The 19,511-nt window shown below is 40.0% G+C and overlaps 1 protein-coding gene across 2 annotated transcripts; it reads left to right on the top strand.

Moving 5' to 3' along the window:
* Positions 1-11,433: 11,433 nt before the first annotated feature.
* On the top strand, positions 11,434-19,100 carry BATF2 (basic leucine zipper ATF-like transcription factor 2). Of its 2 annotated transcripts, none has more exons than XM_075187779.1 (3): positions 11,434-11,509; positions 11,903-12,007; positions 18,208-19,100. In XM_075187779.1, the coding sequence occupies exons 1-3, from the start codon at positions 11,444-11,446 to the stop codon at positions 18,406-18,408; spliced, it is 372 nt and encodes a 123-aa protein (XP_075043880.1). In that variant the 5' UTR covers positions 11,434-11,443; the 3' UTR covers positions 18,409-19,100. The 2 variants fall into 2 exon arrangements, with proteins under 2 accessions (XP_075043880.1, XP_075043879.1); XM_075187778.1 differs by having other exon boundaries at positions 11,900-12,007.
* Positions 19,101-19,511: the final 411 nt, after the last annotated feature.

The following is a 19,511-nucleotide window of genomic DNA, read 5'->3' as shown; positions in this document are numbered from 1 at the left end:
TGACTTCCCCCTGGTACTATTTTCGGTCAGGAGGGAGATTCCGATGCAGAGTCACTGGAAGTATTTTGTTATCTTTTTACTCTCCTGCTGTAGACTCTCTGTCACCAGGGGAGGAGAGAAGGCTGAGCTCTCCCTGGCAGCTCTTGACGGAGGAAAGTACACACCCCCCCTGCAACTAGCAACAATGTAAAAAGGTGTTAACCTCTCCAGGCTGATTCATGTGCAGGCTGCATGAATCAGCCTGGATTGGTTAAAGGGCAGGAGGTAATCCAGCCTCCTGCCCCTTTAACCAATCCATACTGGTTCATACAGCCTGCATGTAAATCAGCCAGGTTAGGGCTGTAAAATCGTATAAAAAGTGCCCTGTTGCCCATGTAAAATGCATTATTATCATCATCATTTATTTATATATATACTAATTCCGTACAGAGAACTCATTCACATCATTCACATCAGTCCCTGCCCCATTGGAGCTTACAATCTAGATTCCCTAAAATACACACACACACACACACAGAGGTGAGGGTCAATTTAGATAGCAGCAAATTAACCTACCAGTATGTATTTGGAGTGTGGGAGGAAACCGAAGCACCCAGAGTAAAGCCACACAAACACGGGGAGAACATACAAAACTCCACACAGGCCATGGTCGGGAATTGAACTCATGACCCCAGTGCTGTGAGGCAGAAGTGCCAACCACTAGGCCACTGTGCTGCCCTATTATACCATCTGTACTTCTGGATGATCACTTGTAGCTCGAATTAATGTGTAATGGTCCTTGCAAGGACCCCTTAAGCAAATAAACATCACTGCTTGAAGATTCTGCCTGATGCCTATTGCCTGCTGTATCCTGTGACCAACAGATAAGAACTTACACTCTAATCTTTTCCCCGACTGTCCTGCGTTGAACCCATTGTCTCTGTGTCAATTCTCTTTCCGCTACCCAGCAATCCGGAACCATAGTAAACGGTCAGGAGGTATCAGCCAACCCACAGCAAAGAGGCGTAGTAACAGCTATACCAGCTACCCCAGAAGTAAGCGGTTCTAGGTGCTGCGAAGGAGCCTACTGGTGGCAGCGAGATTCTCCTACAACTATTACGCAGTGGGCGTCTAAGGATGGCGAGTGTCTAGTGACACCAGTAGGAGTGGTCAGTAACAGTCGGTTACTGACGTTGAAAAAGAATCCCAGATAAACTAGAAGTAAACCCATCTGGTCACATATATTAAAGATATTTATTACTACTCTTAAATTCTCCTGCAGACTAGTTTTCTTTCAAAATGACTCCCACATTGTACATTTTAAAAATTGATCACCGAATATTAACACACATATTCCTTTCGGGATTTGCACTAACTCCTTCTACTTATACACCTGCCAAACATGCCCACATAACACACTTAAAAACAATGGGGCCATTATGGGCACAATCAAAATGGTCCCAACTCTGCCCCTAGAGTTTTAAGGCTAATTCTAATATTTATCAACTTTTACTTTAGCACTCCCCCAAACTAACAATTATTCTAACATAACCCCATCCCATACCTTTAACTCTTATAGGTATCCATCATTTTTGGAACTCCCTACCCCATCTCACTCGACTGTCCCCCAACCTTCAGTCCTTTATATGCTCACTCAAAACTCACCTTTTCAAGCACGCCTATCCTACCGCCTACTAATCATTCTATCCATCACCTCCTCTTCCTCATCTGCCATCTAAATTTTTATCCCAGTTGGTCCTACTGTCTCCTACAACCCCTCCCTTTAAAATGTAAGTCCTTGCTGGTGGGGTCCTCTCTACCTATTGTCCCACGTCTGTCTCCTGTCTTTCATACTATTATAAATTTGAGTTATTCTTTAATATTTACCTATTACTTATTGACTTTTATGGCGTTATGATCATGATCATGGAATTGTTCATATAATATGAATCATCATAAGTATTTAGATTTAATGTTAACATCTCTACATTATCATTGATATCTAATATTATCATCTTAGTGTAGTCTATTTATCACCATCATCAGCTATTTATAGAGCGCCACTAATTCTGCAGTGCTGTACAGTTATTTATTTATTAACTATGAACACTGTGAAGTAATATCGGTGGTAGTTATTTTTTCGGCTCAGACAAACTCAACACAGTAGAGGGCGACGAAAATATACTGGTTTTAAAGCGGCAATGGCTGGACCCACAGCCTGGATTACATTATACACGCTGTGGGTCCAGCCATTGCCGCTTTTAAATCGCAGTTTGCATTCGGAACATTACAAATTACATGATTTGTTAGCGTCCAGCTTTTGTAAATTCGTTTTTTACAGTGGGAGGGAATTCAAGCTGCCGCAAACACCACTTGTCATTAACTTGGTAAGTCGCAATTTGTACATGTCCAGTGTTGTTGTCATCAGTATATTTTCGTCGCTCTCTACTGTGTTGGGTTTGTCTGAGCCGGAAAACCCTACCACACCCAGTAATATATCATATGGCAATTTACTGTTGTCATTACAATTCTGTTGTGCTCCTTTCTGTCTTCTCTTATATTTGACTATACATCCGCATTTTTACTTATAGTTTAAACTGTCCTTGTGATTCATGTGTTTACTCTCTTTAATGTTCCCTTTGTAAATTAATATTTATTTTAAATCATTTGTAAAGGTTGTGCTCTTTTTTTGTAGTTTTCCTTGTAGATGTAGGGCCTGAGTCATTAAGGCAAGCAAAGGAGTAAATGTTCTCTGGGACAAACCATGTTACAATGCAAGGGGTGCAAATCAGTTTATTATTTTGTACATAAGTTAAATACCGGCTGTTTTTTCATCTAGCACACAAATACTTGCTAACTTTATTATTACATTGAAATATAAAGATGATCTAGGACATGCCCTATCCAACTATAAATCTGCCTCACATTTTAAATTTACCTCCCCCTCCAATACAACATGGTTTAGCCCAGGTGCAAATGTTACTCCTTTTTTATGCTTTACTCTCCTTAATGACTCAGGCCCGTAATATTTACTTACCACTATGCGCCCCCTAGTGACATTTATGCTACATTTTGTTATTTACAATAGGTATACACAACCATTCTACAGGTAACTGTGTAAATAAGGTGAAACTGTCCCATAGCAATCAATCAGACATTTGCTTTCGTTTTCTAAACTGTAATAAAAAAATTAAGAGTTCTGATTGGTTGTTACAGGCAACACTTTTTACTACACAGTTACCAGAAAACAGTTTTCATAAATGTCCTTTATTATGTTTTACACTGCCAAAGGTAAAGTATGTGACAGGTTACTGAATTTAAAACTATTAACTGACGTTTAATATCAGGAGACGTGTTTTCTTCTTACTAACAGAGAATACTTCCCAGCATAACACATTTCACCTTGTACACACATTTCCTAACTTAGTTAACCATTTCACAACTGTCAGGCAACTAGCTACGTCTAGCCAGGCTGCGGTGTAGCTTAAATAGATAAATATCTAAACAAAATGCAAGTCAGATGCTTAGAACACAAGGACATGCAAATGAAAGTCGAGGGAAGTAGGTTCAGAGGAAATTTGAGGAAAAATTACTTTATAGAAAGGATACTGGATTAATGGAATAGCTACCAATCAGAAGTGGTAGAGGCTAATACAGTAGAGCAATTTAAACATGCTTCAGATAGACATAAGGATATCCTTACAAAGGATCAAAGGTTAAAATATGGGCAGACTAGATGGGCCAAATGGTTCTTATCTGCCATTATATTCTATGTTTCACCATTTTGCAAAACAGGTGTGAGTGGTAAGTAATCAGCCAATGTTTGAATAGGGATAATTATAAAAGATGAATTTACTCTCAAGGACGTCTGGAATAAAGGATCTGTTTGACTTTGAATTCATTCCCTTGCTGAGTGCTGATTACAGATGGAGGAGAGGATGAAGAAGACAAATGATTGATAATGTGTGACTTCAATAAAGAGATATGAAGGGTATTGGAAATGCGAAGTGAAGGTTGTAATTTCAACTTGAATGCCACTGGGTTAATTACCCTGAGAATTTTAAGGGGTCCAATGTACTTTGGTGCAAATTTCATACATTTAAACATATGTGGGTCCATGGTCTCACAAGAATGGGCAGAGGAAGAAGAGGACCTAAGGGAGCTTAACGAGGGATCTTGTGTAGAGCACAAAGAAGAAGCCCACCCTGGCTGGTGAAGATGAAGGCCTAATGAATCCCTGCTGCAAGTTTTCTTTGATATACTCAGCCATGCTTGTGTCTCCGTTACGGAGAGCGGACAAACACGTCCTTGATGCGATCCGACAACCCCTGCCAAAAGGCTGCCTCAAAACGTCATTATTCCACTGTAATGCAGATTAAAATTATGGAATTGGATCACGTATTGACCCACAGAACATGATCCCTGGTGAAGCTGTAATATTCTGGAGGTAGCAGAGGAGGTATGACCGGGTTCATCAAATATTCTGTGAAAGGAAGCAATGAAGGAGGCACAGTCTTGGAGCAATGGGTCGTTTTGTTCCAACAGAGGGGGGGGGGCCAGGCTAGAGCTTGGCCTGGGAACAGAGAAGACAATATATGTGACCTTCACTCTTTCAGTAGGAAAATTATGAGGACCAGTTCAAATTGATTAAAGCATTGATTTAAAAAACTTAGCAGGGTTTAGGGTCTCCGTCGTACTTAGCGGGGGCAGGAAGCCGCAAGGTGGTGGTAGGTGTGGGAGCAATCGCAGGAGCAGTAGGTTTAGCTACAGCTGGAGGAGGAGAAGAATTACCCAAAAATATTTTGAAGTGCATCTAATCGGTCTGACAGGCCTTGAAAGCATTGCACCGGTTGAACTTGAATAGCATCTTGTTGGTCCACTCTACCCAAGAGATATTGGAGCATTTCCTTGGGCAATGGGTCTCCTGTAGTATACATGTTGGCCAGATCTTACTGTCACAGAGTTCACATGAGATACCAGGACTAGCTGAGAAGCAAGTAGTGCTGGATACCAGGATCTGTAGAATAGGTCCGGATACAAGATATCGGGATTATCTGAGAAGCATATGGCGCTGGACACCAGGACCTGATGAATAGACACAGGTACAGGATACAGAGGAGACAAATAATTCAGCAGTTTAGCAGGCTACAGGACTTGAAGGTCTGGCACCATATTGCCAAAACAGGTGCCTTAAATAGTTAATAGGGGAAGTGCCAAGTAATCAGCCAACAGCTGCACAGACCCGAATCCAAGACGGCAGCTGCCATTAGACGCTGGCAGACCCGTCAGTGGTTGGAGGAGGCCCGATGGTGGAGACAAGGTCTACGCACCGGACCCACGGTAAGTGAGCCAGAGGGTTCAGTGCATGACAACACCACAACATTTTCATTTTGTTTAAGGGCAACTGATCACTACACAGTGTCTATCATAATAGTACCTGAGAGGAGGGCCTCTTCTTGTTTCATGAGAGACTGGTCTGTAAGGTACGAAAATGACAGACTGCAGGAAAAGTGAGACACACACGAAAACCTAACATGGCTTGTAGACTGTACAGAAGGATAGCTAGCATATACATTACCCTGTAATAAACACACCTTTCAAGTGACCACATGAGACTATAACATTGCCACATGGGTGTAATTAGTTTGTTAATTTCTTAACTGATTTATTAGTGCTTGCAGGAGAATAAAAGACTGTTTGTATGTTGTGGTAGGGGGCGACCAAAGCCAGTTAATTGGTCGGTGACCAGACAGAAGATGTATGTCTACACAGAGCACTGTTACAGGTGTCATTATATGTTGAACAAACTCCTATCCTTACCATCCTGACAATAAAATTGAACATTTGATTCAGCTATACTGGAGTGAAGTGCCGTGAATCTCCCTCCTGTGCTCGCACTGAATGTTGGGCGTGACGACAATTTCAGTCAGCAGCGCACTGAGAGGAGCCATGACGTGACAGACAAGCGAGGAAGAAAGAAAACAAAAAAGAAGAAAAAGGAAGAGAAAAAGGTGATATAATGGTAAGTAAAGGGGGGCACATAGGAGAATAATGGGGGGCACAGTGTCTGATACAGGGGGAGACCAGAACCAGGATGAAGGGGGGCAAACAGAAAAAAATGTTTATGTGGATTTATCTCTGTAGTATGGCATGTTTTTTTAATGTTTAAACACTGACCTTTTAAGCAGGTAACAATAAATATAAACTTAATTTACATTTTTATCACTGTGAGTGGTTGTGTTGGTAGGGGCCCCAGTGCACTGCTTTGCCCGGGGGCCCATAATGTTGTTAAGATGGCCCTGGCAGGAGGGCACCCCCATGATGAGCTTAAGTGCAGTGACTGTGTGTTAAGTGTGACTCTGCAGAGCTGGTGTGTGTATGGGATGTAATCATGTAATGTGGGTGTGGGCATTGATATGGGAAGTCTGCTCATGTTACATGGGCTGGTGTACTGATGTAATGTTGGGTTTGTGGGGATTAATAATGCAGTGTGGAGACACTGTATTAAATGTGGGTTTATTAATTAGATGTGAATGCTATTAATTTAAAGTTGGGGTGGATCTAGATATTCACTCATTAGTCAGATATCCAGGATGAGCTTAATACACCAGCAGCAGCACTATGAAGTCGGCAGAATGCGGGAGAATTGCCTGCTCTCCTGGGAGTCCAGGAGGCCTACTCAGGATTTGGGAGTCTCCCACACATCCTGGGAGAGTTGGCAAGTACGGATATTGGTCAATAGATGCACTTCCGCAAATTGACAGGCACAGAAGAACTAAAGCGGATTTTACACTATGCATGAGACATTTTGTGCGAGATCCTGGAGGGATGGTCATGTGACAAGTGCAGAAGGGGAGCACATCACTATGGCCTTGCACCCTGCTTTGAAATCCGAAATTTCACAGCATTGCATAGCTGGGGGGAGGAGCTTAATGGTGCGATAGTGTCATTAAGCCCCACCTCCACAAGATTCCGGGAGGTTGCCTACTCTTCCAGGAGGACTCCTGAAATTCGTGAGCCTCTGGGAGAGTAGAGAAGTATGATATAAATTATAACTCTAACGTGTGGGTTTGTCAAACTTTCTAAAAAGGAAAAGTGGAGGTTGCCCATATCATCATCACCATTTATTTATATAGCGCCACTTATTCTGCAGTGCTGTACAGAGAACTCATTCACATCAGTCCCTGCCCAATTGGAGCTTACAGTCTAAATTCCCTAATATACACACAGAGAGAAACAGAGCGAGACTAGAGTCAATTTTTGATAGCAGCCAATTAACCTACCAGTATGTTTTTGGAGTGTGGGAGGAAACTGGAGCACCTGGAGGAAACCCACACAAACACAGGGAGAACATACAAACTCCACACAGATAAGGCCATGGTCGGGAATTGAACTCATGACCCCAGCGCTGTGAGGCAGAAGTGCTATCCACTTAGCCACCGTTCTGCCCATAGCATCCAAACAGATTATAGCTATCATTTATATAGTACTAATAAGTAATCTCCCTCCTGCTTTCTACACATTTAGGGTGGTCCAGGATGGAGCTCTCTTTTGTCATTTCTGCAATACTGACAGTATTCAAACTTTCACTTTCTATTTAACATCTCCAGTAAATTACATTATCAGCCCACACTACATTGCAACATTTCCCCTAATCATATCCCAGGCAGAACAATCATTAACTCTTAGTTGTAAATTACAGGTCAAATCTCATTAAACATGTATATTGCACTCCTGTGCAAATATCACATATGTCAATCAAATCAAAGCTTTTTGACCTGTATCAGATCCCATCAAGACACTGGTCTAAATATGTGGCAGCGGATAGAATACATACCTCCCAATTTGACACATTTCAAAAATGCTTCTACTTTGTTTCCCCACTTAATCAAAAATGAATCAAAATGGGCTGATTTCAGTCACTTATGGCAAAGTTATCAACTATTCCTAATTTCTAGGCACCGTCCCAGGTATTAGAGGCATGTTCCTGTTTTTCAATATTGACCACCTGCACAGTACAATTCCTTGCATTGTGTATATTTAATGCATCTTTAAATAGTTATTCTTATTCTATTAGAATTATAAATGAATGTTTATTGAAGAGTATATAAAATCACAAAAGCTACAATCCCAACAAGGTTCAGTAACCATACTACGATTGGAATTGTAGTACACTAATATCTATTGAGACTTCTTTATGCTTTACATTCCTGAGCAACTATGTTATGGTAACAGTGTTTTCATGACAAATGTTAAATTAGTAACAAATAGGGGAACAGAGCTATGTGGCTGAGGGGAAATAGGTCATGTTGGGGTATGCAAACATGTTAGATGAGGCAATAAAACAAGTTATAAAATGTGATAACATGAATAGTGCACTTATCTTTATTGCTTTTACAGTAAGACTCTGCTGTTAATTATACTTGATGGTAAATGTGAACCTTCAGTTAAATAATAATATGTGAGGCTGATGTAACATACCCAGCTGTCAATTAGAATGTGTCATAATAGCAATTTCATACTTTCCATCATACACTATTTCACTGAGACAATGGTTTGCTCCTATTTTCACTTATCTCCTAAACAGAGATGAATGAAATAGAAACATGTAAAAAAATACCATATGGTTAGTGTCTAAGGTTGCTAGATCTTCCATGGTATACTATGGAATACAATATATTTGTGCTCATTACATACACTTTTCATTGGTGTTGGCACTTATTATATTTAAACTCATAACAAAGTTTTAGCAGAGGGAGAAAATGAGACTATAGATACCAACTGAAGTTACAAAATCTGCACTTTTTTCATAAAATAAAAAAATAATATATAGGCTGTTTCTCTAGGCAATTATCTGTTTTTAAAAGCGTTTGCATACACCTATACAATTCCTTTTGTCTTAACTCCTTTCAACACCTAGGTACCCAAAATTTAGCAGAGGGTGACAATGGAGCGTGAACAGAGATCAGTAGCAGACATGACATGTACTTTCCCAGCAGCAGTGGGTCCCTAGATATTGCTAGTTAGGGGGGCCTATTTACCATGCATTATAACCATGCAGAAAAGGATATTCCCGCATGGTTTAGGCATATTTTAGTATCGGGCTATTTAACAAAAGCCTAACGCAGGAGATATATCTTAAAGTAGACTAACTTTGCAGAGTACCTCAATTCCCATAATTCTCAAGGGGAAGGAGGTCAAGACTAATTTATCGAGCTTGACTCCAATAGTAACACCATCTTATAGCTTATGGGAAGAAGAGCACCGTAGGGGAGGGAACTTATGATCCCTCCCCTGAAGGCTTTATGCTCCACTCCTCACTCCTATCACTGTTTTCTGATGGCCACACATGCACAGTGCATAAGCCAGGTCAGAATCTGGTGATCGAGATTGTTCATTATCACTGCAATAAGAAATTATGCTTAACGCAGACAAAATGCAAAGGGTCATAATGGACCCCAATGTCTTTTAGTAAATTAGACCCTGTATTGGTATAAATTGGACATACCTTCCAATATGACCTTTTTCATCCAGTACATAACTCTCTCCTCTCACTTCTTTTAAAACGGCGTAGGCACACATATGTGCTATCTTTTGCATTTTTATTGGCTACTCTTTATTTTATTTATTTTGGGGGACTGTGTGCTGCACCTTTCTTAACTTATTAACATGCACAGCACTTATGAGCCCTAGAGCAAAGGAAAAAGATATTTGACATTAGACCATAGCAGCCTGTAAGATTAAAACAATCACGTCTCTAGTGCAATTTAGAACACTAATACATGTGACTGGTTGCTAGGGGCTACACTACCTTTTCGGATTTCACAAATCTCTCCATTCTGATTTTTTTTCCTGAGCTACAACCCCATCCCCCTACACACCAAAAAAAACTAAACAATTGAAATCTGATCAAAAAAGTGCTTGTGTATCCAGAGCCAGGCTTTTTTTGCACTGAAATGATGTAAACAGTCGTCGAAGTGGAAATTTAGTGACGTCATGGAAAATGTAATGAGAATATAAGTGAATGACATTTTACTGTTTTACAATGAAGGCAGGAGGAGAAGTGGCAGTATGGCATACCACCGTATACACCCCACTTCCACCACTGGATGTAAATAAATACACCTTTCACATATATTAATTTCAGTCATGGTAACTGTAATTGGGGAAACAAGATGGAAAATAAGCATATTGTGGTACATTTATGAAAACTGGTGGATGCTGTTATACATACCAACCAATCCAATTAAAAATTTTGTTTTTTCCAGCAGTGTTTAGAAAATGAATTCAAATGTCTTGTTAGTCAGTATGAGCAACAACTAATTTTAACCAGATTTCAAAAACACCCTCATGTGCATCTTATGAATGGCTCCTGGCTTTTTTTATACATTAAAAAAAAACACCATCACATCGTTTTGCAATTTGTTGCAGAAACAGACTTTCATGCACCATCAGAACGAGGGAACAGCAAACTGTATGACTAATTATTTCCCGTTTGCAGAGATCCAATTAATTTATGTTTTATCTGTAGTAAATAATGCTTTCAAAAATAGGAAAAAACGGTCTTAGGTGACGTTGATTCCTGTAGCGTGTTACTGACCCACCGACCTCAATGAAACATACCCTCTATGGGCACTGACTCATTAGTTAATGACCGTCAGATTGATACTTTAGTAGTGGACTTTGCTCCTGTGTGGGGGTGACCCTTTAATCCCATTCATTAAAACTGCCACTAGCTATAGATGTGCGTGATCTTATCTGTACAAACATACACGCATTCCCGCATACATACATTCCCGGTAACAATTGTCTTGATGTTGCTTCATATGTCAGCAATACATTTTTCCTTCTCTTTGCATTCCATACCTGTAATCAGCCAATCAGAAGGCAGGGAGCTTCTGTGGGGGCGTGAGAACACACTGGCCCATGTGACTTCCTACTGGAGATATTTAGAGTAAAGCGAAACTACCTGGAGAGAAACAGCAATTGGAGCTGGTCTGTCATCACTATATCAGCACATGATATAAACCGACAGGATCTCTTTATTAGAAGGACATAGGAAACAGTTGACAGCTACTTCCCGAAAGACATACCTAAATTAAAGCCTTATGAAAATGAACACTCACTACTGAACTGGCTTTTTAGATGATCTGCTCCATATATTGATTGTGATATTGACCACATGCAAAATCATAATATTGTTTATTCAATGTGGGGATGTTTTGCAACATGTACTGAACATATTTTTAATTCATAAGGCTGCAATTCTACATATTTTACAATAGACTGAGTTTATAGCAATGTTAATTTTATATATACTATATTTATTGTAGCAAATCACATAGCTGTGTTCAATGGGCTCTAGTTTAAGAAATAATTTTAGAAAAAAGAAAATATTAATTTATTTTTAAAGAACTTAAATATATTTTTATAGCTCAAGTGTAACACTATTTTTATTGGAAATATGAAAATCAAGTTGGACGATTTCTGTGAAGCGAAGGAAATGACAGCATGTGAGACACTGGATAATGTAAGTATTAGTCTATGCTATATTACATATTGATTGTACTGTCTAGTCCTTTGTGCACATTTTTAGACTAAATCTTAAGTCATTGCAAACAACTGAGGCTCATAATGGATGCTAAATATATCCATTCAATAAATATTTTTGTTCATATAACCCCAAAAATTGTTTACAGCCACTAGCTTCCATTTGCAACATAGTACTCCTCTAGATTCTCTTAATGTTGATTACGGAGTGAATGTCGGTCAGAACAATGAAGTGGATGGATCACAAACTTCCAACGCGTTTCGACCTGCTGGTGGTCTTAATCAAGGCATACATCTAACATAGTTCTCGTCCATCTTTTATAGTGTTATCAAGTACTATGTATGTTAAATTTAACATGTATTCTTCCAGCAGGATTACAAAAGTGAAATTGGTTCACTGAAAAAAAAAGAGAAAAATCGAGCTGCAGCTTACAAGATCCGACAAAGGCACACACAGCGTGCAGACTGCCTACACCAGGTACAAGTCATAGGCCACAGCATTTACAAGCTAATATGTGTAATGGGCATATCAATCTGTTTAATGTACAGTGTACAATATCATGTGTTTTATAACGTGAAAAATGTGTTCAGTGACATCTTAATGCTACTATCTGTAACACATCACTTGTGAAAAGTATGATTTTAAGCCATCTAGTGGCCTCCAGAGAATATGGGTTGCAGTGCAAAAACAGTAGTGAAAATTAATACTCTGCTAAACTAATATGGGTAAGAAAATAGTCCATAGACATGCACATTCCATTAGGGTGTGCGTCCATATGTTTTTTCTTTAAAGGCGAACATTCACCATGAACCCCTTAGCAGTCATTAACACCCTCTCATCATCATTCTCCATTAATATTTAATCCTCCGTTGTTAACCCCATTTCATCATCATCATTCTTCATTATCCCCCTTCATTATTATCATAATTTTCCATAAACCACCTCATTGACACGTGTTTTCTTGTGTGTCAGACACGCAGTTCTGTACTGCACATGTGCAAAAAAACGCATACGATGCATCTATGTGCAGATTTTATTAAGCATCTTACACTTATGACTCCTTACATTTGGCCAGGCGGAGTGGGAGAGGGAAGGTGCGGGAAAATCTAGCCCGACTACCAGGGGCGGGCTGGGCCGGGGGGCAGGGGGGCATCGCCCCTCCCCCGGGCCGCTCACAATCACGGCTGTTAGGGCCGGCCGCCACCCCCAGAAGTAATATAAATGTGATGCGGCCGCGTGTGCCCCCCGGGCTGACGTCCGTCAGCCCGCGCCTGCCGACTACAGTAAACACATGTTCATGTAATTGTGACTCAAGTAGGCCTGGGCGCAGATTCACGTGTCAGGTAGCGTATCTCTATGGGTGCTGGAGGACTGGTGCAACAAGGTTCGATGATGACTATCAACAACACCTAGCTAGCTTCCGATTGGCTGATTTCGGATTGACCCCTCTAGCTGGATGTATCTCGAAGCGCATGAGACTGAACATGTGCACATAAATGCACTTTTTCATCCGTGCCTCTTTTCCTGTTTCCTGCAGATGTGTCCCAACTCTGAATGAGCTACAATATCATCCTTCCGACCACCCTCCCCTCTACCCTCATTCACGTGGGCCACCTCGCTACTGCAGAAGGGAACTGATCATACTTCTGTACTATTTGCTTAAAGAGGAACTGATCAATTAAATTCAAGTGTAAATGAGAAGCTCTGGAATTCTGTGCAACATGCGCAACATTCTGGGTCGTCCGATGCCAATGTCGACATACTGAGCAGAGAGCTTATTACAGAGCTCTTTGCTCTGCCTCTCTGCTTAATTTTGTGGAAAAATGTTAGGGTGTTCCTGGTCACACACTGCGCACTCCTATGAATTAACCATACTAAGCTAATAGCCAGATTTTTTGAGAATATAGAACTTATACAGCCTTTGTGAAATAAAGGAAAGTATTTTCATACAGTGAACCAGCTCAGAGGATTAAGTTTTCAACTATAAATGAAAACTATGGTGTTTGCCATGCAGCACAATCTCCAAGGCACAAAAAATGATATTTATGTTTCTCTGGGCCTGATTCACTAAGGATCTTAAATGAAGAGGATCCTTATTTCAGTCTCCTGGACAAAACCATGTTACAATGGAAGGGGTGCAAATGTGTGTTCAGTTTTGCACAAGGGTTAAACACTAACTGTGTTTTCATGTAACACAAAAACTTGATAGCTTATTTGTACACTGAAATTGAAAGTTGATATGTGTGTGTCTTACATGAAAAAACAGTCAGTATTTAACTTATGTGCAAAACAGAACACACATTTCCACCCCTTCCATGGTAACATGGTTTTGTCCAGGAGACTGAAATAAGGATCCTCTTCATTTAAGATCCTTAATAAATCAGGCCCTCTATTATCATAGGCAAACCAAGGGTGTGGGGGGGGTTTCCTAGTACCTGGTACCCCCCCCCCCCCTCCAAGCCTGGGGCACTGTACAATTGAGGTGTCTGGACCCTGCACCCACTTCACACGGCTCTGCTTGAAAAGAGAGAGCTGCATGCACCTAACAGTAGTGCACGCAGCATTGCCCATGTATATTATGGGGATAGGAAGAGTTGGAGAGCAGCCAAGCACTCTCTAAAATTATGGACATGCCCCCATGCATACTGGTCAGGTCCACTGGCGGCGTGGTGTGGAATCCCCTCTCTACAAATCCTGCGTTTGCCCCTAATTATGTCTGTATAATGTCCACTTAACATTAGCAGGAAATACATTTATTTACCCTTGGAACTAATATTGTTTTTAATATGCTTTGTAACACCTGCATTCCCAGGTAGGGTGGAGCCTGCTCCATGTAGACCTTTTTCCTGTTGATCGTATCACAGCCCAGGCTAAAAGACTCTTATTGGTCCACCTGCCCACAATCCCCACGGCATCCTTTTTAATGTGGGGGTCAAAAATGATTTGCAGGTGCTATAGTACCTTAAATGGAGGCGCTCCAAGAAAAACTGTTTCGGCATGCAGTCAGTGGCGGATCCAGGGAGGGGGGCGATCGGGGCGATCGCCCCCCCTAGCAGGGGCTTGCTGCCGACAGCTGCACACTGTGCAGGTCCGTTCAGCAGTGACAGTGTGCTTACTCCACAGGAATCTATAGATTCCTCTGAAGATAATTCCTATATACAGTATTTTCCCATTCTAAGCCCATGTGGGATCTTGTCCCTTTAACCCCTTGAGTTGCCTGAAGGTCTTCTTTAGATATCTTCAGCTGGTCTTAAGGTTTTACCATACTTTTTTCCTTAATGATTTATTCTACACATCCACCATATTATGTGGACTCCATCTAATCTTTGGATCTCAGCAAACACAATTATGTAATTTTCCGGGTTTATTTCTTCACAGGCTCTGTAAGACTACAGATAAGAAAATGGATAATGATCTAAAGTAGCTAAAAACCTAAACAAACTTCCAACACCCCTTACCACGGCTTACCTAGAACGAGTGTTGTTCTGCTTTTTGGGGGCAGATTCTGGCTCCATACAGCAGGCTATATCTAGGACTCGGACATGCAGAAGAGTGCAGACTCCTTCTTCCTTGAGCGTTGGCCTGATTATGATGTCAGCCGCTCGGTCCACAATTGAAAATGTGCACTACTCTCCTTATTCAACAGGCAGCCTAAGCAATTAACAATTGTTTTACATTTATTAAAAAAGAAAAAAAAAATCACTGTAACTTGCTTTGTTGGTGTTCTGTGTGAGGTGTTTATTCATTTTTTTTTATTGTTTGTTTTTTAATTATACTGTCCATGAGTGGCTGGTGCAGGGTTGTGTATCCTTAATACTTATCAAACAAAGTACATTTGCTGAATTTCTGTGCCAACTGGCTATCTGATCTTTATTTGAATGCAATCAATAAATTAATATACAATATAAATTTTCAAGGGACAGTTCAAATTTTCATAATCTAAAATGTATAACCTACCTGAAAGCACTGTCTTGCACAAAATGGGCATATGTAGGCATGGTTTGGGTGTTTGGGGGTTTGATCGAATTTGTTCCAATTTTCCAGGTCTGGATTGAAGTGACCTAGAGTAATTTACAGTGCATATATATTTTGTAAGTAGTTCTAAGAAAAATCATCAAGGATGCATATTTCTGGGGTGAACAATCTAACACATCCCCTGCTTTATGACCTATACTTGTTCAAAAATGTACAACTGTTCAAAGCATTTAGGAGTAGCTTTACATAAGGATGAGAACATGGTGTATTTGGTCTTAAACATCAAAGTGAGTGGCATTTTCCTGTTATCGCTTCACCTTAACCTATTGTTAGCACAAAAATGAGGACCATATCGACATACAGGTGGAGCAGAGCTCAGTGCAGCATGAATAATGATTTACTGGACAGGCCATGCTACTTTGTGACAACTCTATGAGTTTAGCTGTACATAGCTGATGATGTTTTATGGGGCTGTACTATTTCTCATCACTGTGAGAGGATTTGAAAACTAAATTTCAAATTAAATGTTAAGAGGGCAAATAGACAACATCGAATGTAAGACGGAGAGAGGGGGACTGTCCTTCCTCCACTCTCATTCTCTGTCTCATGTTATTCCATGGTTTGTACTTTCTTCACATGATCCTGCATCTACTTTGGTCTGAGTCAAATTGGAATTTTGGATTTTAGGATTTGATTTGTAAGAATCAACTTGATTTAAATGATGTTTTATTGCTGATTTCCTGACTTCGGTACCCTCCTTCCCTTCCCTCTTCTTCTCCTCTTCCTTCCCCACACACCTCTATTTCTTTGTAAAGGTTGAAAAGTCTTATTTGGACAATTGATGGTCATGTTTTAAATGTATGTTATCTTGCAAATTCTTTTCATTTGTACAATAATAAGTATTATATAAAAAAAAAGGTTAAGAGGGCAGAAATCAGAAAGGGTACAATACTCGGGAATGGAATCTTAACCAGGCTCTGCCATTAACCAATATACAGTATTAAGATATAGAGACAAGGGAGTGTTGGGGCATTGAACAAAAACTGTCAGTCATATTCAGGGCCGCCATCAGAATTCTGACACTTCTCTGGTGACTATTCTAAAAACAGTGACCATTCAAGTGCAGCTATACAAACTTGAGTCCATCTTGTTGGCTGGTATTATAATTCTATATTTCTATAGTGCAAACATTTTGGCCTGCACAATCAGATAATGCACCTATTCATACCAGGCCCTGCCACAGAGGAGATTCAATACATGTAGCTATAATTATCACTCAAACATTCCTACATCAGGTCTAATTTAATTAGAAGCCAGTTAACATATCAGTATGTTTTTGGACGGTGGGAGAAACCAAATAATCTAGAGGAAACCCAAGGGAACTCTGGGAGAATATACAAACTGCATACATATAGCACAAATTCAACCCTAAGAATTAGCATTGTGAGGATCAGTGCTAACCACTGTACCACTAGTATACAAAGCAGAACCCATTTAGTTTGCAGTTGTGCAACACTGAGCCCATTCTGGTGGCTAGTCTATAAAGTAGACACCTAATCTCGTGTTTAGGATATGAAGAAGACCTCTAATCTGATGGCTAATGTATGAAGCAAATAGCCAATATAAAGCCATGTATGTAAAGCAGTCTAGAGATTAGTGCAGGGCAGACGTCCCAATCTGTTTTGTTAGTGTAGCATGTATTTTCCTATTGGAGACTAGACCTGGTCCCATTGCTCAACCTCAATAATGTAATCCGTTTACTGCAGCTTCCGATAACTCTTTCCCCTAACAATGAGGGCCTGCACTATAAACCTTGAGAGCATAGGGCTCCCTCTTACTGATGATCTCCTGGAGACCCTGTGCTACTCCTCCCTGTACTAACCTGGTGGCAGCTCTGGTCATGTTAGGTTGGCTTACTTGGATTTAGGATCCAGCACTAGATCCTCATCTAAGTTATACTGCCAGTCCCAGCATTTTGGTCATACAGCTAGTACTACAAATAACATATATGTGCTACTGTACGTCTTTCATTGACTGCGATAAGTCATTACTTACCCGTAGGGCTGGTTGTGGGCGATTATTCTGTAGCTTATGCCATGGCTGTATATTTAAATTTATATGGCAACAAAACAACACCATTTATTTGAATGAGAAAAAACATTGTGAGATGGATTAGCGGTACTCTTTTAAAATATACCATTACTTAGCAACATGGAGAAACACTGTGGGTGGATATAGCTTGAGCAATGTTTGCTGTCCCATCTTGTTCTGATTTTACAGCTATATAACCATCCACTCCCATGGAAACACTAGAACTATTGATGTCATGGAAACTTTCTCAGGTTTATGATCTGACAGCTCCCAGTGCCATAGTCTGCAAAGGATGGTCCCATTCTGCCATAGATTAAGTCATATCATGTCAGGAAAGAACATGCTCCATCGAAGCTCCATAGAACTTATATCTCCTACTTACAACCAGCCTGAAGTTTTTATTCTTAGAGGTGTCTCACCGAAACATATTTTCCAGACCCCTATACAGATTCGCAAGTCAAACAATAAGATACTTTATAAAAAAAAAACATTAATTGTTGCACATGTTCCTGATATAAAAAATTGAAAAAATGCAAACAATGAAAAGCACTGGTCCGAAAAGACTATTTTGGGTTACTTAGCTTAACTAAATTCTTATTTTTCCTCTGCAGGAATTCGAGAAACTAGAGAAGGATAATGCTGCGCTGCGCAAAGAGATTCAGAAACTACAACAAGAACAAGTGTACTGGGCACAAGTCTTACAGCAACATGAAGAGACCTGCTTACTGCTCTCTCCTGATATCATTATGGAACTCCTACATCCAGAACCATTATTGTGCCCAAAGGAGAGAGCCCAAATGATTGACATTTAAATATAATTTCCTGTTTTCTAAACCCATCTATAGAAATGTATAGAATTCACAATGGGTAAAACTGATATTTTTATTCTCTATAAAAGCCTAAAGTTACACTATGAAGCTGAAAAAAAGTTGTATGACCTAAGTTTCATATAGAAGTGTGTATGACATCACAATCTTACTGTATCCGTTTTATAGGAGCCTCACATCACTACTCTGTGCTCTTTAACTTTTTAATTCTCAATGTGTGGGTTACATCTTGTCACTTATCCCTTCAGTATAACAACGCCCTTGTCACATGCTGCCATCACTAACTCCCATAAGATTAGCATATATTAGCCCACTTCAAAACAGGATATATAAGGATCAACGAGAAACGAAGAATGATAATAAAAAGGATCTCTGACCCTAGTCCTATGCTCCCTAACAAGACACAAACACATTGAATTCCGAATTTTCTGAAAACTATCAGACAGATGTTAAGCTGTCATCTTAACCACTAAGTGGCAATCTAATGTAGCACCTGGTTTAATTAGCTCAATTAGGTATAGCTAGATCTTTGCAAGAAAGGCATCCTATTCAATTGTAAACCAAATTAGTAAATCAGCCATTGCCATCAAACTTAGTCCTGACTACCCATTAGTTACACTAAGGGGTAAATGTATCATAGTTCGTTTTTTTCATCTCGCGCGAGATCGGCGAGTTGACAGCTAAAATTTAAAGCGGCGCTGGCTTGTAAAGACAAACTTGCCTTTACAAGCCAGCGCCTCTTTAAATTTTAGCTGTCAACTCGCCGATCTCGCGCGAGATGAAAAAAACAGACTATGATACATTTACCCCTAAATGTCAATTTAAAACTTTTACAGTCCTGGGTATAAAATGTTTGTTAGACAATAGATATATGAATGTATGTGTGTGTGTGTATATATGTATATAATATAATTTGTTTATTTTTTAAAGTGTAAAGTGCTTTAATCATGCACATACAATACCAATGTAATTGTCCCAAGTGTTCTCCCACAAGGGAATCCTAAAAACATGACTTGTTGGGGGTGCTGTTATGTTTTTATAATGGGGAAAGCTAAAGCTATACAAATACCTGTCTTCCTCAGCAAGAA

This window comes from Mixophyes fleayi, chromosome 10 (genome assembly GCF_038048845.1).
Source record: "Mixophyes fleayi isolate aMixFle1 chromosome 10, aMixFle1.hap1, whole genome shotgun sequence".
Classification (NCBI taxonomy): Eukaryota; Metazoa; Chordata; class Amphibia; order Anura; family Limnodynastidae; genus Mixophyes; species Mixophyes fleayi.
This window is presented reverse-complemented; position numbering and strand designations above follow the sequence as displayed.